We start from the raw sequence: 23,138 nt of genomic DNA on the forward strand, positions 1-23,138 counted from the left end.
TTAATGGCCACTCCATGCATTTGCCTAATCCTTAAAGCCACCCAAGCTTTTACCATGTCCTGAGGCTATGAGTTTCATACGTTAATGATTTCTTCAGTTTGTTTGTCTTGGATCTGCTAGGGAAAGGAGAAACCATTTGGTCTATCCACTTTCTACACATAATGTTATAATACTGTATCATGTTTCCTTTGGGAATTAACAAAAAATCAATTTAAAACCTGAAAATATATTCAAATATAGAGAAGATCCTATACACCTGGGTTTTGCAAGTCATTATGAACACAGAAATCTGCTTAAAGACTCACTCCCTCGAGATATGTTTCCTGCTGTTGTGGGTGATCCAGAGTCCCCAGTCGGCAATGGAAAACCCCAAACAAGAACACCTCGCCATAAAACAATAAAGAGAACTATCCTCAAATAATCTCCCACTTCCTAGTGTGCAGTGAGAGCATCCTGTCTCCCTCAATCACAATACGTCAGAGGTAGGATTGCCAAGTGGGCGGTTTCGGCGGGCAATTGGCCACCAATCCACTGGGCTGCTCCAGGGCAGGGATCGCACGCGGGTGATGTGATTTATGTCACTTCTAGGTTTACCCCTGGAAGTCCCCCATCGCCGTGGCTGGTTTAGCACTCAAACCCCCAAAATGCCAGCGTTTTTTTTTGGGGGGGGGGGTGTTGAGTGCTAAAGAAGAAGGAGAAGAGGAAGAGTAGGTTTTTATATGCCGACTTTCTCTGCCACTTAAGAGAGACTCAAACCAGCTTACAATCACCTTCCCCACAACAGACACCCTGTTAGGTAGGTGGAGCTGAGAGAGCTCTAAGAGAGCTGTGACTTGCCCAAGGTCACCCAGCTGGCTTCATGTGGAGGAGTGGGGAAGCCAACCCGGTTCTCCAGATTAGAGTCCACTGCTCCTAACCACCGCTCTTAACCACTATACCATGCTGGCTCTCTTTAAAGCGGCCACGGCGCTTCTGCACTTCTGGGGGTAAACCCAGAAGTGATGTAATCCCATAGCATGCAAGTGTGATTGCCCCAGCCCAGCCCAAAAAAACCTCCCGCCGATGGAGAGGGGAAACCTGGCAACCCTATTTCTAGGGTTGCTGTGAAGGCAAAAACCAAGTTTGCCTATGGAAAGAATTGTCTGCCCTATGAGCAGTTAGCAGTTCAGCTGGCTCCTCCAGAACTTCCCCCCTGGATCCCCAATGGCTTCTCGTTGGCCAGGATGGAGTGGGGGAACTCCCACTCTTCCTCTACGGGAGTTGTGATGTCACTTCCTGGAGAGAATTCGGTTTCCTGTTCGGGATAGTGCATGTCTGCCTCGGATTCCTCAGCTTCTTCTTGGGCACCGCAAATCCCTTCTTCGCCTCTGGCCGAGCAGGTCTTGCCAGTGGGCACTTCCGAAACAGACCCCACAATCACGGTGTCGGCTCTCATGATGTATATTTTTTCTGGGGAGGAGGAAGCACAGCAAGGGTAGTTCAGTCCTGCAATCCGGATAAATTACACAATCGGACCAACCTGCACCCAGTTCTGCATGATGCATTCTGCAGAGCACTGAAGGAGCCCCATGCAAATAACTCCCGAGGGGAGGCGGGTGAATTTTGGTGGGCCGTGCTACTACAGCATACTCCTACGTCTTCTTCCGTTTGTGCAGGTCTTTCTTTTAGCCGCAATACTATGCTATAGCTCAGGGTATCTATCTCTGAGCATGAACGGAGTGCATTTCTTTGCAGGCCTCAGACTCACCGATACAGTTGCTGGTATGGCTCCTCACGGCCGGTTCCACCAGCACTCCGCCATCCGTCTGAAGCAGTTCAGCTCCTTCAAGGTCGAGGCTGGGAGTTTCCTCCGTTTCCAAGGGGGAGCCGCAGGAGGATTCAGTGAGGGATTCCAGGGGCTTCAGATCCGTCTCTTCCGGGCCTTTCTCAGCAGGGAGCAGAGCTCCAATCTTGAGGAAACAGGAAAAATAATCAGAGCAATTGGAGATGGATTCTGCCTCTGCCAAGGTGTCTAACAGCCCAAGCCTGAGAAGAGTTACTGTAGTGCCTTATTAACTTAGTTTATGGGGAAAACATTTATTCTTTCACATATATGTATATTCATATAGCATGAGACACACACACACACACACACACATATATATATTCTTATGTACAGATCTAGAATCACTATGCATGATGGGTAAAGTAGCAATCTTTGGGTCAAAGAGATTCACTATTGTGAGGCCTGGGTCAGGTTGACCCAGCAAGCAGTTTGCAAGCCAGCTGATCTCCCTTGGTACAGGCAGGTTCCCTAATTAGGCCTGGAGCTTTGATTTAAGACAAGAAGTGTCATCCTGGAATGTAAACTTGTGTTTCCTCATTAACCATTAGGGAACGCCTTGAAGAGCATTTTCTATTGGATATGCAAATAGTTGCTTATACATCTATAAGGGTTTATTGGGCAGTTGAGTCTTATGTGTGTATTACGCCTCTGTAACCGCCCATTATCAAAGTCTATATCCATGCTTGCAACCCTTTGATGTGTGTGGAAATTGCTCTGCGCTTTAGGCAATTTTCACCAGCTTTTTGTGTATTGGCCAATAAAAACAAACTGCTTTGAATCTTCAACTTCCGACTGTTTTATTGTGATTGAATATTGATACAATACGACAGGCTTATCATTACATCCCTTCTAAGCCCTTCTCTGTGTGTAAAGTGCCGTCAAGTCGCAGCTGACATATGGCGCCGCCTTTTGAGGGTTTTCATGGCAAGAGACTAACCGAGGTGGTTTGCCAGTGCCTTCCTCTGCACAGCAACCCTGGACTTCCTTGGTGGTCTCCCATCCCAATACTAACCAGGGCCGACCCTGCTTAGCTTCTGAGATCTGACGAGATCAGGCTAGCCTGGGCCATCCAGGTCAGCCCTTCTAAGCCCATTGATTTCACTGGGCTTATTTTTCCTGTTTCCTCAAGATTGGAGCTCTGCTCCCTGCTGAGAAAGGCCTGGAAGAGACGGATCTGAAGCCCCTGGATTTCACTGGGCTTAGAAGGGTGCAACTGTGCTTAGGGTTTCACTCTACATGGCTTTAAAAGTCACCTAAGTTAAGTGGCCATCATTACAGTGGCAGAGAGTTCCGTAAGTTAATTACAGTGTGTTTGAAGAACACAGGTCCTGATGCACCAATAAACAGATTTTCTCATCCTGTGCTAATGTCTCCCCCAGTTTGTTCACCGCTGCTTCCAAGCTGCTGGTTTCTCCAGACTCTCTGGACCCAGTGAGCTGTTCCCTCCACCATCTTACACTCTGGGCATCCCTACACCCCATTCTGTTTTCCCCACGAGCTCTCATTCGTCCCAGAACCAGTTTGCTGAGTTTTTAATTCATAGCTGAAAATAATGTATTTTTTCCTTAACCCTTTGTGATGAGTTCCTAGAGCAGAGTTTATACTTACGGCACAAATCTTGGCCTGGTTGGACACTGCAATAGACAGAAAAAGTGACAATAAAAATCATTCCCTTCATGGATGCTTTTGTTTTGCCTCATATCTCTAATGTCAAACGTGACCCAAGAGTCCACACAGTGGGGCCAGGTACAGAATGGGGAGAGGATTCTGCAGACCTGGGGACATCCCCAGGCTTATGGAGAGATCCTAAAACTAAAAACCAAAAAGGCTCGAAACCAAACAGAGAAGTGGTGCGTGCAGAAGCACAGACATCAGAACTCAAAGAGAAATTTCTGAGCAAGATATAACGACAAGATATAACGACCAAGTCCTTTGAGGAAAGGTTGAAGGAGCTGGGTATGTTTAGCCTGAAGAGGAGAAGACTGAGAGGGAATAGGATAACCATCTTCAAGTACTTGAAGGGCTGTCACATAGGGCGAAAACGCATGGTTGCTACAGCCTCCTTTATTCCCTGATTCAGCCAGGATCAAACGCGTGCCTTTCGCCAAACGTGCGTTCAATCCTGGCTGAATCCCTGCTGAAACAGGGAATAAAGGAGGCTAAAGTGACCATGCGTTTTCGCCCATAGAGGATGGTGCTGAGTTGTTTTCTGTTGCCCCGGAAGGTCGGACCAGAACCAACGGGTTGAAATTAAATCCAAAGAGTTTCCGTCTAGACATTAGGAAGAACTTTCTAACAGTGAGAGCCATTCCTCAGTGGAACAGGCTTCCTCGGGAGGTGGTGAGCTCTCCTTCCCTGGAGGTTTTTAAGCAGAGGCTAGATGGCCATCTGTCAGCAATGCTGATTCTATGACCTTAGGCAGTTCATGAGAGGGAGGGCATCTTGGCCATCTTCTGGGCATGGAGTAGGGGTCACTGGGTGTGTGTGTGGGGGGAGGTAGTTGTTAAATTCCTGCACTGTGTAGGGGGTTGGACTAGATGACCCTGGTGGTCCCTTCTATCACACTTCTTCCTGGGATCTCAGTGGCGGCCTCACTAGAGGTGGACTGGATTATCAGTGAGGAGGGAGGCATTCCAAGGGCAGCCCCTAGCCCAAAGCGGCAGGGAGATCTCGAGCAGGAAGCGCTTCCAGCATGTTTTCTGCTCCAACCCAAGAACCCCTGTCACCTGGCTGCAGGTAGAGCATAAAGAAGCATGCACAGAACACTGTTAGCCATTGCTTACACCAGGGGCCCGCAGGAGAAGGGAGGTTGGAATGTCCCCTACCATACATTGTCTAATGTTGATAACGCCAAAACCTAGGGTTGCCAACCTCCAGGTACCAGTTGGAGATCTCCTGCTATTACAACTAATCTCCAGCCGATAGAGATCAGTTCACCTGGAGAAAACAGCCGCTTTGGCCATTGGACTCTATGGCAATTGGACCCCTCCCCAAACCATGCCCTCCTCAGAGTCTGCCCCCCAAATCTCCTGCCAGTGGCAAGAAGGGATGTACCAACCCTACCCAAACCTGAAGAATCTTGCCAATCAAACACGCCAACATGTGTGCCCAACCATTTGTAGGAACCCTCAATTTAGAGAAATTTGGAGCTTGGGGGCTTTGCAGCGGATCCTTTCAGAGAGAGGTCAAGGGGCTTGGTATCGTGGGAGAGGTGGACAGTCCTGATTTTGTTTCTTTTTGGATTAATTTATGGGTTTTCTACATTGTTTTGGCTGGGGGTTTTTTTTGGTTGCTTTTATTAGATTCATTTGTATCATGTACGCGGGCTGTGCAGGATCCATCTGCAATTTTATACATATAACTTGTGCATAATGTTTTAATGCTGATTTATTGGCGCATAAATAATGCTTGAAGAACGCATCCGTTTAAAGGGAACATTCAGAGGGAAGACATGGGAAACGGGTGTGAAAATAATCGCAATTTCGCTTTACAAAGGGGAGAAATGAAATAAAAATGGCTTTCTGGGGGCTGAACAAGCTGAAGAAACATTCAGAATCTTCCCTACTAAGGTTTCAAATTGAAACCTTTTGGCCCCATTTATTCAGAGTGGAACCAGATTGAAACTATTGATGCAGAAGGGAAGAGTGACCCCTACTGGCGTATTGAACTCACACAAGTTATTTAATTTTTTTGTTTTGTAGTACCGTAAAGACTAAATAGATTAGCAGAGGCAGCAGCTTAGAGCATATGCAAAGCGTCTCCTCGACTGGCAGGGCAGCCGGCACATCCTGCATGCTCTAGTCTGCGAGAATTGCCTTCCAGATTCCACAAGACTGTTTTTTCTCTAACAGAGAAATGCAGCTACTCTGCTGGCATTTTTCACAAGTTGCGCTACAGAACATCTCCTCACAATTTGTCTACGCAACAGATTTCAAACTGGTTTCCAGTTGGTTGATGTGTATCTGTTTTAAATATTCATCGTAAAATGATAATATACACCGTTTAACAATAAAAGTACAAAAGGGGACAAGCCAACGCAGTTATTCAATAGTGTTCTTAATGGAAATATTTCCCACTCAAGGGACCACAGGAATCATAGCCCTAGCATAGGGTGCTAATGGCTTCCATCAAAGAATTCCCAGCACCCATGCTGACCTGCAATTGCCAAAATGCCTTTGGGGGAAGCCACTTAGGAGCAGATGAGTGTAGAATGCGTGCAGTTAGAGAATCTCTGATGTCTCCCTGATAAACTCAGAAAACCAATCCCACATGTTTTGCTTAATTGTTCCAGTTGCTGAGTGGAGAGGAAATTTTCTTTCTGTGCATGATCCAAGAACGTTCACTGCTACTTTCTATATTTCAGAACCGAGCCCAGGTCCTGGAGAGCACATCTTGTGAGCTAAAACTCAGCCCCAGAATATTTCCACCGGCTAATGTGAGGCCTCTCCATTAGCTCAATAGCAAAGCAAAAGAGCATGCCTCTGAGCCCGCACAGAATGTCTCACCAACACTACTCGGGAAGCCGACCTTCCTACGATGTGTAAGGATTTGAGAGAAGGGCATTCATGGATCTTCAGCTTCTATAAAGACTCGAGTTCTGGCACTTGAATTAATGTGTGTGTGTGTGTGTATGTGTGAAGTGCTATCAAGTCGCAGCCGACTTATGGCGACCCCTTTTTGGGGTTTTCATGGCAAGAGACTAACAGAGGTGGTTTGCCAGTGCCTTCCTCTGCACAGCAACCCTGGTCTTCCTTGGTGGTCTCCCATCCAAATACTAACCAGGACTGACCCTGCTTAGCTTCTGAGATCTGACGAGATCAGGCTAGCCTGGGCCATCCAGGTCAGGGCACTTGAATTAATATAAATCTTAAATTAAGATCCCTTTTGTGCAGCCTGTTCTACTGCAAACATACTCAGAACAAAGTCCCACTGAACGAAATGGCACTGACTCCCAAGTAAGCATAAGAACAGAAGAACATCAGAAAGGCCCTGCTGGATCAGACCAAGGCCCATCGAGTCCAGCAATCTGTTCACACAGGGGCCAACCAGGTGCAGCCACAATTTTACAAAGCATGCATGGACTCAAAAAATTTGGGTTTTGTAAACAAAAAAGATTGACCCTGCCTCCCCCCGATAAATTTGTTTAAAGAAATTTGCAATGTAAAAGTTTGTAAGACAAATTATTACAAAGCAACAAGAAAATTAAGTCAATAAGAACAGGCAAGACAAAAATCAGAAATGTAAAATTTCCCTGGTTTAAGTGACATGAAATTCCTTCCCCGGCCTTCCCCAAACCACTTTTTGCTATTTGCAATATACTTTCCCACCACCACCACCAAGAGGCAAGGTAGTTTGCAGAGGGAAGTTCTGATTGGCGCTTTCCAGACTCACTGTTCACTTTGTGGGGGACAATCCACTTCTTGCAAGCTCTCTTCTTCCACAGCACCACCAAGACGGCCAGCAGTAGAACTGTGAAGAGCAGTGCCGTGGCCAAGAGAGTGACATCCTTTTCCTCTACAAAACCAACATGGCAAAAGGGTCAGGGGAGGAAAAGCAAAAGAGGCCACGGCGGCTTTAGCTAGCCGGAAACTGCAATTGGTTCCTTTGAGCTGGAGAATCGCAAATCGGGGGTGCTGAAAATTAAAATGAACCAACCCACTTCTATCCCACCCCATTATAGTGACCAGATGATCAAAGGGTGGACGGGCTCCTGTACCTTCCACAGCTGTGTGGAAGAAGGATGTTTCTGAGCACGCACAAAGTCACACTTCTGGTGCTGCCGGGATGAGAAAAGTGGCACCCGTCAAAATTCTCTCTTTTATGAAGCTGAATCAGACTATTGGTCCACCAAGCCCAGTATCAGGCAGAGGAAGGCCGTTCCCCACACCTGTTACTTGAGCCCCTTTACTGGCACATGCCAGGAACTGAACCCAGGACCTTTGATTGCAAAACAGGTGCTCGGTCACTGAGTCACAGCCCCTTAAACTGAACATGCGAGCAAACGTTTCATCAGCTCAGCAAGCCAGGAGCTCAACAAAACGTCACCCCTCAAAGATACGAAACCAGGAGAAAGGGCAACTTCATCCCGGTGACCCCAAACCATGTTTTCCCTTCACCTGCCCTTGAAGACTTCTCCGGCGGTCCTCTGGTGTTTGATTCATTCACAGGTTGTCTGGTGGTCGTGTCCAGAACGTTGGAGGACGCTGAACCCCTGGGAATGCCGGGGCTGCCCGAGGGCCCCAAGGCTATCACCTGCTGGACACTGGGCTCCAAAGACAGGTGTACTCCAAGGGTCCCCCAGGTGGAGTTCTCTTTCCCTTCTGTCACCAGCTGTAACTCAGGATTGCTGGGAAGGGAAGCAGGAAGACAAAAGGCCCAAGTCACACCTGGGCGTTCAGTCAGGAACCCCCCCCCTCACTTTGGTGAGTGCATATTACTCCCCCCTAACCGTTCGCAAATATACCCTCCACTGGCATAACAATCAAGGAAACAAAGTGAGATCTGGGGGGAAGGAGAAGAAGAAGAGTTGGTTTTTACATGCCGACTTTCTCTACCACTTAAGGGACACTCAAACTGGCTTACAACCACCTTCCCTTCCCCTCCCCACAGACACCTTGTGAGATAGGTGGGGCTGAGAGAGCTCTAAGAAACCGCCAATAAGTTCATTCGGAATTTCTGATGATATTCCTGCAAGCTGCCCCACGTCCAGGCAAGAGGTCAGGATGCAATCACACTGAACAAACCAATGCAAAGCAAGCTGGGCTCACATTGTGTGAGGCTGGCAAGTCTCAGTACTTGAATCCTCTTCAGAGAAGGTCCCAGGAGGACATGCTTCACATACTGTATCCTGGTCATTAGTGCCTGGCCAAAGAAAGACGGACTGAATTAAAAAATAAACCACCATAAAAATAAATTCAGTCATATGAAGGGGCCATCACAGAGGAAGGCGGTAAGGGGCTGGGGTGTGTGTGCTCGAACTAGAGCCCTGAATCTCCAGCCTGGTTGGGTCTGATTCTTACTGCTCTACACCACCACCTCAATAGTAGCTGAACAGGTTTCTGCAGCTCACAGAGAGACAATAAGGATCTAGCCAGCTTCAAGTTTGGCTTTCCAGACTGGGAAACTCCTCAGCCTTGCCAGATGTGTACAATGCACGCCCCAAAAAGCCATCAGCAAATACCAGACTGCCTACTCACTCATCTCCTGGCTGTTCAGCCAGACAACTAATTTTAACATGACGTTCTTAGATTCCAAAATATAATTTATTGCGGTCCTTGACCAGTATTACAAAGTTAAAACATCATTAAAACAACAATAGTTCAATATATGTCCTACATATCCTAAGACAGAATCTAGCTACTTGTTTGGATACCCAGTGGCTTCTATCAGACAACAGATATTCCAGTTTAGCCACATCTGATTCATCAAGAAATCCAACGAACACTGTCTGGAGATATTTTGATCTGGCCTCCTTGTAATATGGTCATCTCAGAAGCATGTGCTCTATGGTTTCCACTTCCCCCATTGAGCATAAACATAATCTTCCTGCATATGGGATCTTTTTGAATCTCCCTACCAGCACGGCAGAAGGAAGTGCTGCACACCTTGCCAAGGTAAATGCCCTTCTCCTGTGGTTGAATTCTAGTTTAGTTAAATAGGCTACTGGGGCAACCACATATTTAAAGCTTGTCTGACGTTTAAAATTTGTGGCTTTAGAGAGGTCTGCTTGCCGCTCAATGTCTTCCACCTTCTGTCGGATAATATCTTTTCCAATCTTAGATTCCAAACTGGCATTTTAGTCCTAGTTTGGAATCCTGGGCTGTAGGCAAGAGACCGAACCACGGTTTGCCACCCTATCCCAATCAGATGTCGCAACAAGCTGTGGTTTCACGTAAACCTGGAGGTCTTCAAACTCTGGGTCACACAGGAAGGAGAAGGAGCGCAGGAGGCCAGGAATTTCTTGAACTCTACCCAATGGTCTGAATGCAACTCACGCAGGGCCGTTACGCTCCTACCTCTGATTTTGACTCCGGAGCCGGGCTTGCAGGTTGTCAGTGGCAAGCATCGAGCACAGGTGTTTCGGACTGGCGTCTGACAGTACATTCCCGGCTGACATTCACACACCCTGCTGGAATTGCGTGTGCAGGGTGCCTTCTCTACAAGATTGCGTTCTGCAGGGAAGGAATAGAGACAGAGAGACTGCAGGAGCAGGGAAAAAGGGGGAGGAGAAGCACACGTCTCTCTAGTTGATCAAAAAGAGCCCACCCTGATTGCAGCAGGGGGGGGCGCCCCCGCATGCACCTGGGGTGTCTCCCCACTGAAGAGGGGCTGGATCTCTAATGTCGCCCAATGAGATGGTAGAGTCCAGAAGTGGTGGAATGGGGCTATACCACTTCGCAGGGCTGGTAGTGAGAGGTCACATTTTCAAACGATCCTCCTCATAACACACACAAATACATACAGCCTCCCAGCAAATAGAACACCAGCACAGAGGGGATGATTTAAAAACCGCTCTCTCCCTAATAAGCTAGTTTTCTATATTTTTAAAAAATTAAATTCATTTATACCCCGCCTCTCTTCCCAATGGGGACCGAAATTGGCTTACATCAATGTCCCTTCCTCCATTTCATCCTCACATCAACCCCGTAAGGTAGGGCAGGTTGAAAAAAATGTGACTGTCCCAAGGTCACCCAGCAAGCCTCTGTGGCACAAGTGGGGATTCGAACCCGGGTCTTCCAGAATCTGCTCCAACACTCTTAACCACCAAAGGAGTGCCATAAAAAAAAGGGAAGGTTATTATGTATGTGTGTGTGTTTGAAAATTCTGTAACTTTTCTAGGCATTCTCATCACCTAACCTACCTCACAGGGTGGTTGTGAGAACAGAATGCCTTGAAAAGTAACGGAGTTTTCACCGGTTCGGCAGCTCAGTACCAGGTGAGCCACTGTGGACAGGGCTGGCCACACCCCCAAAGGGGGATGTGGCTCAGTGGTAGAGCCTCTGCTTAGCATGCAGAAGGTCCCAAGTTCAATCCCCAGCATCTCCAGTTAAAGGGACTAGGCAAGCAGGTGATGAGAAAGACCTCTACTTGTGACCCTGGAGAACCGCTGCCAGTCTGAGTAGACAATACCGGCTTTGATGGACCAAGGATCTGATTCAGTATAAGGCAGCTTCATGTGTACCCATTCAGCTTCTACGTTTGCAAACAGATGAGTGTGAAGGCAGCTGAAATTTCCAGCTAGAGAGGTTTCTCTAATGGGAAATGCAAGGAAACCCCAAGCCAGATGCCAGAAGAGGTCAGACGGGGCAGGCAAAGACACATCTGTAAAAGCAGACTGCGTCAACCAAAGTGTTCTCTAAAGAAATCTACCTGGGTTGCAGGACAAACATTGCTCACACTGGGGTGTCGTGTTGTCATAGTTCAGGAACTGACCCTCTCCACACTGCTTCACACAGTCTCTTTGGTGATCTGTGGGACACTTGGTCTTTGGTGTGAATCCTGTAAGGATGACATTGGAGGAGAGAGAACACATGCTTGACAAATTCCGGGGCCGCGTGGGCTCAGGACAGGCAGAATAAAGAACTTCCTCAAATGATGCCGAACCAGCCTGCGGAACTCACTGACACAAGAGGTAGCAACGGCCACAGATGTGGCTGAAAAGGGGAGGGGCCGTGGCTCATTTAAGGTTGCCAGGTCCCTCTTCACCACCAGTGGGAGATTTTGGGGGCGGAGCCTGAGGAGGATGGGGTTTGGGGAGGGACTTCAATGCCATAGAGTCCAATTGCCACAGTGGCCATTTTTTCCTGGTGAACTGATCTCTATCGGCTGGAGATCAGTTGTAATAGCAGGAGATCTCCAGCTAGTACCTGGAGGTTGGCAACCCTAGGCTCAGTGGTAGAGCATTTGCTTAGCTCATGTAGGAGGTAATGGGAAAGACCCCAACCTGAGACCCTAGAGAGTCATTGGCGGTCTGTGTAGACAATACTGACTGATGGACCAAGGGTCTGAATTAGTATAAGCCAGCTTCATGTGTGTGTCCCCAAGGGACTTCAGACAGACTCATGGACGAGGCCAGATGGCGAATGGAACCTCCATGTTCAAAGGCAGTGTCCCCCTGAATGCTGGTGGCCAGGACACACTTGGGTCCTGTGATCCTGCTCATTGGCCTTCCAGAAGTGCTTGGTAGCCCATGGTGGCAAATCGGAGACTGGACTAAGTCAACCATTGTTTTGCTCCAGCAGAGAGCCTCTCTGGCAGCTACCCAAACACCCTAAAATATAGCACCACCGGAAGGGGGGGGAAAATCAAAACAAGCAGCCAGACAGAAAAGGAAACCCGCCCATCTGGCAGAGTGGGGTGGGGGGGTGTGTGCTGGTAAAAAGAAAAAGCCCCCGAATGGAAGGCAAGCAGCAGGCTGTCAGTAACTCTGCCAGAGAAATGTCAGAAATTTCCTCTTGAATGACGGCAAAAAGCACCTCCACCCACAGACCTCTTTTAAGCCAGAGAGGGGAGTTTTAAGGCTTTGCTGGAAGCCCGCAAGATCCACGGGCCCCCCATGAGTCAGCAACCGACTCCGGACAGCCCCCCGATGGCACCGTTTTAGAGGGGGAAGTCCCCCCTCCCCACCACCTGGGTTTCAGACCACACACCGCAGGAATACACATCCCTCTGGCGGCTGTTCTTAAACAGCTGTGGACCAAGCCCCTTTACGTACACACGCTGAGGGGTGACCTGCAAACAGCTGCACCCACCTGCCAAACTTTGCGATGCAGCCCCTCCTGCCTCTTGCCCCCCCCACATCTCCCCACCCATCTAAATAAGCTGACAGATCCCCCATGCATCTGTGTCATATGCAAATTTAGATGTACCTCTAACACAATGAAGTCCTTGGAGGTTGTTGCACCCCTCCAAAAAGTGCAGGTTAGGGGTGGGTTGTTTTTAGAAATGTTCCTCTGGGGCTGTAGCCAGGAAGGGACCAATGGGGAGGGCAGTTTTTTAATCTGATTCTAGGGTTGCCAACTCTGGGTTGGGAAATTCCTGGAGATCTGGGGAGGGTGGGGTTTTGGGAGGGGAGGGCCACAGTGGGGTTTGATGCCACAGATTTGATGCCTTCAGTTATAATTCCAGGAGATCTCCAGGCCCCACCTGGAGGCTGGCAACCCCACCCCCACATAAGACTTTTCTCAAAAAAAAAGCTCTTAAATTATGGACACAGCATTTTCATACTTAAAGGCTGGGACCTTGTTTTTAAATTTGGGAAATTTCTAGCAACAAAAGGATCCCCTTTAAGCTTCCTGTTCCTAGACCCGCCCATGGCTAGCAAGGTTGGTTGCTGACCTCCCCCCTCCCCCATGGTAAAATATCCCTGCAGGTAGAAAGCTAAGACCCTATTCACACATATTCCCAGAGTGGTGTATGATTCCACACCACATGGACAAGTGCTGGAGCCATGCAGGAGCTGCCCATCTCTCCTTCCCAACTAGGTGGGTAATATCTACATGCTTGATAGCGCAAGGGCCTGATCCCAGAGTTCACACGCATAGAACAGGGTAGGGCAGCTCTCAGGTTCGAGTGGCAACAAAGACCACGGCCAGATCTCACCCTACCTGTGTAAGGCCAGCTTCTAAAGAGGCTCCCGTTCATTTCAAGAAGAAGAAGAGTTGGTTTTTATATGCCGACTTTCTCTACCACTTAAGGGAGACTCAAACTGGCTTACAATCCCCTTCCCTTCCCCACAACACACACCCTGTGAGGTACGTGGGGCTGAGAGGGTGTGACTAGCCCAAGGTCACCCAGCTGGCTTCGTGTGGAGGAGTGGGGGAACAAATCCAGTTCACCAGAATAGCCTCCGCCGCTCTTGTGGAGGAGAGGGGAATGAAACCCAGTTCTCCAGATCAGAGTCCACCGCTCCAAACCACCGCTCTTAACCATTACACCATGCTGGCTTCAATGCCGGTTAAGTCATGGGTTGTTCTCGAATCTTACAGGAAGGGCCCACATCTCAGTGGCTTTGCATGCCGAAGACCCCAGGATCCATCCTCAACACCTCCTTTGATAGCAGTGCCAAACTACATGGACCACTGGTCTGATCCAGCAGACGTCTTCTTATGTTCTTAAAGACCCTTCCTCAGCCAGAGGCCCCAGAGGGCCACTGCCAGTCAACGGAGACCAGACGGAACCAAGAGGACAGGCAGTTGGACTTGATATAAGGCAACATCACGCACTGCAAGATACTGACCTGAGCGGCACTGGTAGCAGCACCTCTGCAACTCATGGCTGTAGAACTTGTCTTCGCCTTTACAAGACAGAGGCGAGGCAGCATTTCCCTAGAAGGTCAGACAGGCCAAAGGCACAGTTAAAAATGCCGTTTGTAAGACAAGCAAGAAAAACAACTTCAAAATGTAAAAAGGACGCTGTGAGGGTCTGTATGTCTTTGTGTGCTGTTATCCCAATTCCCCCCTCCCCACTGGACTCATAAAAGCAGTTCAGACCATTTGGCCTTCCCTGGTCTCAGGCACCATATCTGTCAGGCACCATATCGGTATACCTTTCCACCAAGAACCTACGCTCCCTTCGACCTTGTAAAAAGCTGAATGACAAATACGTGGGTCCTTTCCCCATCACCCGGGTGATCAACGATGTTACCGTGGAATTGGAACTTCCTAAGTCCCTTAGAGGCGTGCACCCTGTATTTCTATCAATGTGTGGACTGTATCTTCTGTAGCTTCCAATAAAAGAACCTTGTTTCTATATGCCTGGATGAACAAGTGATTTTTTGGGATTTGCACAGAGAGGTCAGGAACCCTCACAGACGCCAGTTTCCAGGCTCTCCTTCTGAGCTTCCGCAACGCAATTAGACATGTGGTCCTGCCCTCTTAGAGGTGCGGATACATGCAACCCACACATGGCGAGCAATGCTTTAGCCGAGGGACTCAGGGGGTTTGATGCCACAGAGCCCACCCCTTCCAACCCAATAGTCTGGAGATCGGTTATAATTCCAGGAGATCTCCCGGCCCCACCTGGAGGAGCTAGTGAGGACCCGCCTCAAAGCTCCACACAGCTCAGAAGACGCGCTCTGACTACAATTCGCAGGGAGGTTCATGGGGAAGCAGATGCCCCTTGAGATGCCCAGGATCCAGGCCAGGCAGGCCTCCAAAGACCACAGCCAGCATCTTGCATTTGGCTCCAAAGCCTGGTGGTGGTGGAGGGACTGCAGTGGCCCCAACATCAGTGCACTAAGATCACACTGGCCAAGCAAAAGTGTTTTGCGCCAGGCAGCTAAAACTTACTGAATGATCTTCAAGGGCAGCCCTATATCGAGGACCTTACAGTAGTCATTGAGTACATTGGCGTAAGTTTGCAAAACTGGCTAAAGGACCTGCCAGACTGCCAGCAGATCCCTCAGGCCCACCTCAGCCTCCCAGCCGCACAGTGGCCTGCTGCCACGTTCTCAATAAGCCCCAGCTTTACAACCACAGCGGAGCAGGAAAAAACACATCTACACGATGTCCCAGGCGGGCTGTCCTTGGCTGTGTGGCAGGGGGCTAGAGCAGCTCAGGAGCCCTTCTGACCAGCCGGTCGGTCGTACATGCCTGTTAGGGAGCAACTGGAACTTCTGGTGGTGGGAATTACTCAGTAAAGAACTTCGGTTGCAGAATGGATCTGCCCCTCAGTCACCGCAGCGCAAACAACAGCTATTAAAAGGGTTCCAGACTGGCTCTTGGCTCAAACGGCGGCTGCACCAAATTAATAGTGACACCAAATGGCTGTAAGGATGAGGTCAGAAGATGACTTTGCTATCAAGAGTGCTCATTTGGGGCTCTTCAAATGAAGCAGAAGAGAGTAGAAGAGGAAAGTCCCCCCCCTCCAGCCCACGCCAGAGAGGAGGCTGTGTTGCCCAGTGGTGGAATACCCAGTTGGCATGTTGTTCAGTTCCTAGCAGACCCAATTCAGAGAAAGTCAGCCAGCAGGGCTGGGAAAGATTTCGTGGATGGTCAAAACAGACCATATACTGGCTTAAGGGTCTGAGTCACTCACATTACAGGAAAATCTTTTGTCTGACTTAGAACAGGCTGAAGCCAACAGCACTCTCTCTCTCACACACACACACACACACATTGTACAAGGATTCATTTTGGCCTTGGCTCAGCTCTGCAATAGGTTCTCCTAAGGACACACACAAAAAAACAATAAAGATGGAAGCCTCTGAGGTTATACAGAGTGCATAGCCCTCTGCATTTACCCTTGCACACCTGACATTAAGGAAAAAGGTCATCCAAGGATTTAATGGCTAGATAGATAGGGTTGCCAACTCCAGGTTGGAAAATTCCTGGAGATTTGGGGGTGGAGCCTGGAGAAGGTGGAGTCTGAAAAAAGCAGGGACCTCAGCGGGGTATAATGTCATAGGATCCACCCTCCGGAGCAGCCATTTTCTCCAGTGGAACTGATTTGTGTAGTCTGGAGATCTGCTGTCATTCCAGGACCTCTCCAGCCCCCAGCTGGAGGTTGGCAACCATAGTAAGACAGACCCACAGCACCCTGTTTTCATGAGAAACTGCCTGACAGAAAGCGTGCGAGTCTTACATACAGAATCAACACACACACTTTTCTTTTTAAACATTTGACAGAAACTGCCTACACATTTTAAGCTCCCACTCTCTCTCTCTCTCTCTCTCATTTTTCATTTGTTGCCTTTAGTTCGGGTAAACTGAGGTTCTCTATTTTTTTTAAAAAAAGGTTCAATCTCAAGAGATTTTCCTGAAGTTTTGGATTCCAGGATTAGCATTCAGGCGGACTTCACGCCCACGACGGGGTCATCTGTTTATCTGTCATACCTGCCACATCAAATAGGGTGAAAACTACATAGAAGAAGAGTTTGTTTTTATATGCTGACTTTCTCTACCACTTAAGGAAGAATCAAACTGGTTTACAATCCCCTTCCCCACAACACACACCCTGTGAGGTAGGTGGGGCTGAGAGAGTGTGACTAGCCCAAGGTCACCCAGCTGCCTTCATGTGGAGGAGTGGAGAAACCAACCCGGTTCACCCAATTAGCCTCTGGCCGCTCATGTGGAGGAGTGGGGAATCAAACCCAGTTCTCCAGATCAGAGTCCACTGCTCCGAACCACCGCTCTTAACCACTACACCACACTGTACTAGGTACTAGGCTAAGGACTAGTACCTTTTCATTGATTAATCTGATTTTAAAATCCTGATCAAATAAAAGGCATAATCAGTTAATTGGGAAACACCATTTGTTTTCATTGTGAGGTACTTACCAAGACATGATATGGCAGGCATCACATACACATGCCATCAAATAAAGGAAGCACGCTTTTCTTCTCCGAACCTTGTTTAATTCATATGCAAACTTAATTAGTTCGACTTGTACAATTACAGCATTTCTTTTATGTGGAGCTCCTCTGTGTAAGATTGCACGTAGCCGACCATAGTTTCTTTAATCGGGTGGCGGTCCTAAGAACCTGCTGCCTGCAAAACTTGTCCCGCTGCCATCAGTTCAGCGGCTGCAATTCCACGGAATGTACAGGAGCATTCCAACTTCTGAAGGGGAAAGGCTCCGAAGCCTTGAAAGCTTCTTTGGAGGGAAACACAAAGGGCACTTTGGCCATGTAAAGCTTCAGACACACGTACAAGAAGGCTTCCAGCTAACAAACCACCTTAAAAACACATGCTGGTAATGATAGCCACTAGCATGCATGACTTTAAAAGGGGACAATGGAAATTCGCGGAGGATAGGTCTATCAATGGCTATTAGCTGCCTTTGCTAAATGGAACCTCCACAGTTAGGGGCAGTGTACCTCTTAACACCAGCTGCACTGAGAGAAGTCTGTTCCCCTTGTGACCTGACTGAAAGCTTCCTGGGGACATCTGGTTTGGCTATGGCTAGAAAAAGGATGCTGGTCTAGATGGGACTCTTGGTCAGGTCCAGAAGGGCTCACCTGAGGTTCATTCTCACAGAGGGCTGCATGACCTTTTGCCAAACACAATCAGTCTGCGGCTACCTGGCCGCAACTCTTTCATGAAGCGTTACCTTCCGCCTGCTTTCTCCCTTTCATCTCTTGACTGCATTTCTTGGTTTGACTTACCGTTTGAATGTCATGTCAGCCAGGGAAAAAAAAGAACCACACAAGCTCAGCATCTTTGATCAGGTGAGCTCAGGACCCGTTATCCACTGCTGATTCTGGAGCTGCAGAAATCTTTTATGTGCCTCCTTTGAAAGCATAGCTAGAGTCAGAACCACAATTCCAGAAGAAGGAGAGAAACACCTCGGAAGTCTTTCATGGGTCTAGATTAACTCTCTCCTAATGAAGATGGAGTTGAATAGATTTCAAAAGGTTTTCTTCCCATGTTTCGTTTCTAGGAGAGACGTTCTGGGGCTCACGAGTGTTTAAAACTTAACAGAATCTGCTCAGTTCCAGCAGCATGGGAGAATAAGCCTATACAAGAGGCATCTTTATGTGCTCGTCGTCATGAAGCCTAACTGCATTGCTGAAACTTTACAGAAACACAGAGGAGAGCTCGGCAGAATCAATCCTGTGATCCATCTAGTCCAGCATCCTGTTTCGCAAAGTGGCCAGCTACACACACACACATGCCCTGCAGCTGGGCATGAAGGCAAATGCCCTCCTCTTACTGCCAACACCTGGTATTCAGGGGTACGCTGCCTCCGAACATGGAGGTTCCATGGACACATCATGGCTTTTGATGGGACCTCTCCTCTACGAACAGGCCTAATTGCCCTTTAAAGGCATTGCGTGCCTAATCTAGCGGAATGACTTTGAGCCAGGACTCTCCCCTGTGTCAGCAAATTCCACAAACCCATTCCACGCTGTGTGATGCAGCTGTTGATCCTGAATCCATGGCCCATCGGGTTTACTGAATGTCCGCCCTCCCCTGCTCTCCCCTCTGGCATTCTAGTGTTATGGGAGAAGAAGACAATGTTCCCTTTAACACCCACCAGCATCATTTTATAAACCTCTATCCTGCCCTCCCCCAGACTCTTGTAGAGGGGGCAGACCAATCCACTGGTCATAACGCCTGCTCTTTTCTGCAGTTTCTTCAGCCCTACAGTCACGTTTTTGAGACGCTGCGACCAGAACGGGACATGCTATTCCAAATGCAGCCGCACCAGAAAGCTACAAAAGGACCTCATGATGTGTGTGTGAAGTGCCGTCAAGTCACAGCCGACTTATGGGGTTTTCAAGGCAAGAGACGAACAGAGGTGGTTTGCCAGTACCTTCCTCTGCATATCAGCCCTAGTATTCCTTGGCGGTCTCCCATCCAAATACTAACCAGGGCTGACCCTGCTTAGCTTCCCAGATCTGATGAGATTGGGCTATACCATGCTGCCTTCCCTCCTAGACCTCAAAACACTGCCAGTTTGTAGAATCATAGAGTTGGAAGGGACCACCAGGGTCTAGTCCCAAAGACTACACGATCCACTCGGAGCAGGGGCAGAGAACTGAATTGGCCAAGTGGGACGAATTGAGCCAGCTCCTCCCAGTCCCCATTGAATCCAAGCCTAACAGTGTCAAATCTCCCTTTAACATTTTCAGAATAGAATCATAGAGCTGGAAGGGACCACCAGGGCCATCTAGTCCAACCCCATGCACAATGCAGGAAATTCACAACTGCCTCCCCCCCCCACACCCAGTGACCCCTCCTCCATGCCCAGAAGACGGCCCAGATGCCCTCCCTCTCATCATCTGCTTAAGGTCATAGAATCAGCGTTGCTGACAGATGGCCATCTAGCCTCTGCTTAAAAACCTCCAGGGAAGGAGAGCTCACCACCTCCAGAGGAAGCCTGTTCCACTGAGGAACCGCTCTGTTAGAAAATTCTTCCTGATATCTTCAGCCCCTTTCCTAGCGTGGGGTCCACCTTTTTTCACTGCTGCTGCAAATGGCATTGACGTATTCTTTGAGAGAGCCGCCAGGTCCCCCAGACCCATTTCCTAGTTGGTCACTGCCAGTTCAGACCACGTCAGTATATATGGATAGTTTAGATTCTTTGCTCCAAAGACGTGCCTCACTTTGCACTTATTTGACACCCCCTTTCCCCACATTGTTGCCCACTCAGCCAGTTTGAAGAACCTTCTGAATCTGAAATGGAACACCCCAGAACCTGATAAGTCACCCGCCTGTTCCAGCACAAACCACAAGTACAGTTCTACTTGGAGTGAAATTTACTAGCTTCCCAAGACAGCCAATGTGATAGAGTGGGTCAGAGTGCCAGGGAGACCTGGATTCAAATATCTGCTCAGCCGTAAAGTTCAGCCAGTGACCTTGGACCCGTTTCTCTCTCTCTGCCTAGCCTACCTTGCCGGATTGTTGTGAAGATTAAAGGAAGGAGAAGAAAACCACTCACTCCTCCCCCAAGCCCCTTCAAGGAAAGAGAGAATAAAAACGCAATAATGTATGCACAACGAAACCGAGGGACCAGCCCTTGGTCACACGAGACCGTTCACACGTGGCTTCAACATTGCCACAATGACCCCAAACGCTTTTTCGTGCAGGAAATCTACCCTCTAGCGAGCTCCCTGGGCCCCAGTGACTCAATCCTTAGTATCCTTTTGAGGCTGCTGAAACCAGCAATGCTGATTCAGAAAATTCAGTTTGCTAGAGATGAGTGGTGAGTCCAGAAAAGAGACATGCCGTGCGGCTCCTTTTCAAACCCTGGCCGGCTGCTACAGGAATTCGTGAGCCCAACTGGCAAAGAATTGCACCTCTTGCTATTCTCATAAAATGATGAAGGTGGAGGGATTTTTCCCGCCTTTATCTTTGCAGAAACCAGCTGACCACATCTGAGAACCGGGGCAGTAAACGCTGCAGCATTACTGTTACAAGAAAATGGTTAGAAGGGGGAAATTTAAAATTATATACAAGACAGGGACAAGCTTTTTAGATCCAGTGACTGTAAAACCTCCTGGGGTAAAAATGTATTTGAAATATTTGTATGCTTAAAAACTCCACCACTTAGAAAAAGAAGAAGAGTTGGTTTTTCTTTGCTGACTTTTCTCTACCACTTAAGGAAGTATCAAACCGGCTTCCAATCTCCTTCCCTTCCCTTCCCCACAACAGACACCCTGTGAGGTAAGGTGGGGCTGAGAGAGCTTTCAGTGATCTGTGACTAGCCCAAGGTTGCCCAGTTGGCTTCATGTGGAGGCGTGGGGAAACCAACCCAGTTCACCAGATTAGCCTCCAGCCGCTCATGTGGCATTCCAGATTTGATAGGAGAGACGTCCCCCCAAATCAGAACAGGAAAAGCGCCCTAAACCAGCCACCGAGGCAGGAGGTGCTGGACATGCACCCATCAGCGCGTGCCCTGGGAGGGGGCAGGGGAGCCCCACTTGGACGCCTCAAGGACGGCCAGCCAGATGCTATGGGGGGGGGGGGAGGCAGCAAGCCCCTGCTGCCACCCCCTTCACTGGCCTCCCGAGATAGACTTCCCTGAGCAGAGCAAGTCTCACTCCGAATCTAGAAAAGAGCAAGAGTCCAGTAGCATCTTAAAGACTAACACAGTTTCTGGCAGGGGATGAGCTTTTGTGAGTCTGAAGAAGCGAGCTGTGGCTCACGAAAGCTCACACCCTGCCGGAAATTGTGTTAGTCTTTAGAGTGCTACTGGACTCTTGCTCTTTTCTGCTGCTGCAGACAGACTAACGCGGCTACCCATCGGGATCTCTCACTCCGAATATATCTGTAAGCCGCCTTGAGCTTCAAGGAAGAAAAGCGACTAGAAAGTGTTCCGAACAAACAAAAAACGTTGGAAGAGCCCTTGCAGGATCAGGTCCCCAGCCCAGCATCAGAAGCCCAAGAGCGGGGGGGACGGGACGGGACGGGACCCAGCCCCTCGCCTTCTCCCGCTGCCCCGCATGGGGCATCTCCCTTCTCAGGCTCCTTGGAGGGAGGCCCCCTCAGCTGAGGTCCAGTCCCCGGCAGCGCCCCCGCCCCCGCCCCATGCGCCCGGGTCCCCAGCAAGCGCGCTCGAACCGGCAGCCCTCGGGGGCGCCCAAAGGATCGAGCGCGGGATGGCACGGAGGCTTCCCCCTTCGGAGCCGCTCCAACCCCCCGTCGACATGAAGCTTGCCAAGGCCGGCCGCCTTGGGGTTCAGGCGATTCATAGAGTTGGAAGGGACCACCAGGGTCATCTAGTCCAACCCCCTGCCCAAGGCAGGGAACTCACAACTACCTACCCCCATACACCCCCAGTGCCCAGAAGATGGCCCCCTCCCATGAACTGCCCAAGTTCATAGAACCAGCATTGCTGACAGATGGGTCTCTAACCTCTGCTTCCCCCCCCCCGGGGAGCCCCCCTCTCCCGGTCCCCCCTTTTGGGCACCGGCCGGCCGGCCCAGCGTGCGCCCAGGGCGCAGTGCCAAAGCGGCTGCGCTCCGGTGCCCAAGGCTCCGGTGCGCCACGGAAGCGCCTCACCTGGAGGAGAAGCAGCAGCGCCAGCGAAGGGAGGCGGAGGGTCCCCATGCCCCCCGCGGGAGGGGGCCTTGCTCCGACCCCCACCGACCCGGCCCGGAGCTCCAGCGGCGCGCCCCTCTCCCCGGCGCTCGCAGCAGCCTCGCCAAGGCGCGAACTCCCCGCAGCGCTGGCTGACAGCCGCAGCGCTCCGCCCCGAAGAGCCTGCAGCCCTCTGAAAACCCACTCAGAACAGGAGAGGCGCGCCTGCCTTGGGGAAGCGCTGGCCGGCGGCCGCCGCCCCCGGACCCCCACCCCTCTCACCTCTGCTGCCTGCCTGCCTGCGAGAGAGGCTTCACCGCCCCAGGCGAGCCCCCCCCCCCCCAAAAGCTGCTTGGCCTACGGACAAGGCCAGCCGTCTGCTGAAGGTCTCCAGCTGCCCACCCCCCTCCTCAAGCAGCCCTGGAAGGCACAAGTACAAGACGGGGTTGGCAGCTGTTTCTGGGCTTAGGCTTATTTCTAGTCCACCTTTCTCACTGGTGGGACTCACACGAACCAATGAGAAAACCAAAAAATAGAACCGAAGCAAAGCTTAAGTATTAATTCGCAGTGGGTCGCCGTGTTAGTCTGTTTGCAGTAGTCAAAAAGGGCCAGAGTCCAGGAGCACCTTAAAGACTAACAAAAATATTTTCTGGTAGGGTAGGAGCTTTCGTGAGCCACAGCTCACTTCTTCAGATATCTGAAGAAGTGAGCTGTGGCTCACGAAAGCTCATACCCTACCAGAAAATATTTTTGTTAGTCTTTAAGGTGCTACTGGACTCTGGCCCTTTTTGACTTAAGTATTAAGTAAGCTAGGAAAGTCGCTAATACTACTTTCCTACTAATACTT

The 23,138-nt window shown here is 49.6% G+C and overlaps 1 protein-coding gene across 1 annotated transcript; it reads right to left on the reverse strand.

Moving 5' to 3' along the window:
- Positions 1-1,165: 1,165 nt before the first annotated feature.
- On the reverse strand, positions 1,166-22,321 carry TNFRSF8 (TNF receptor superfamily member 8). The gene is made up of 10 exons (XM_056865479.1): positions 22,274-22,321; positions 14,064-14,151; positions 11,195-11,323; positions 9,841-9,996; positions 8,593-8,686; positions 7,942-8,171; positions 7,217-7,339; positions 3,434-3,459; positions 1,748-1,949; positions 1,166-1,449 (listed from the first exon to the last, which is right to left on the reverse strand). Exons 1-10 carry the CDS (start codon positions 22,319-22,321, stop codon positions 1,166-1,168), a joined length of 1,380 nt encoding a protein of 459 aa, XP_056721457.1.
- Positions 22,322-23,138: the final 817 nt, after the last annotated feature.

This window comes from Euleptes europaea, chromosome 19, assembly GCF_029931775.1.
Source record: "Euleptes europaea isolate rEulEur1 chromosome 19, rEulEur1.hap1, whole genome shotgun sequence".
In the NCBI taxonomy this organism is placed as follows: Eukaryota; Metazoa; Chordata; class Lepidosauria; order Squamata; family Sphaerodactylidae; genus Euleptes; species Euleptes europaea.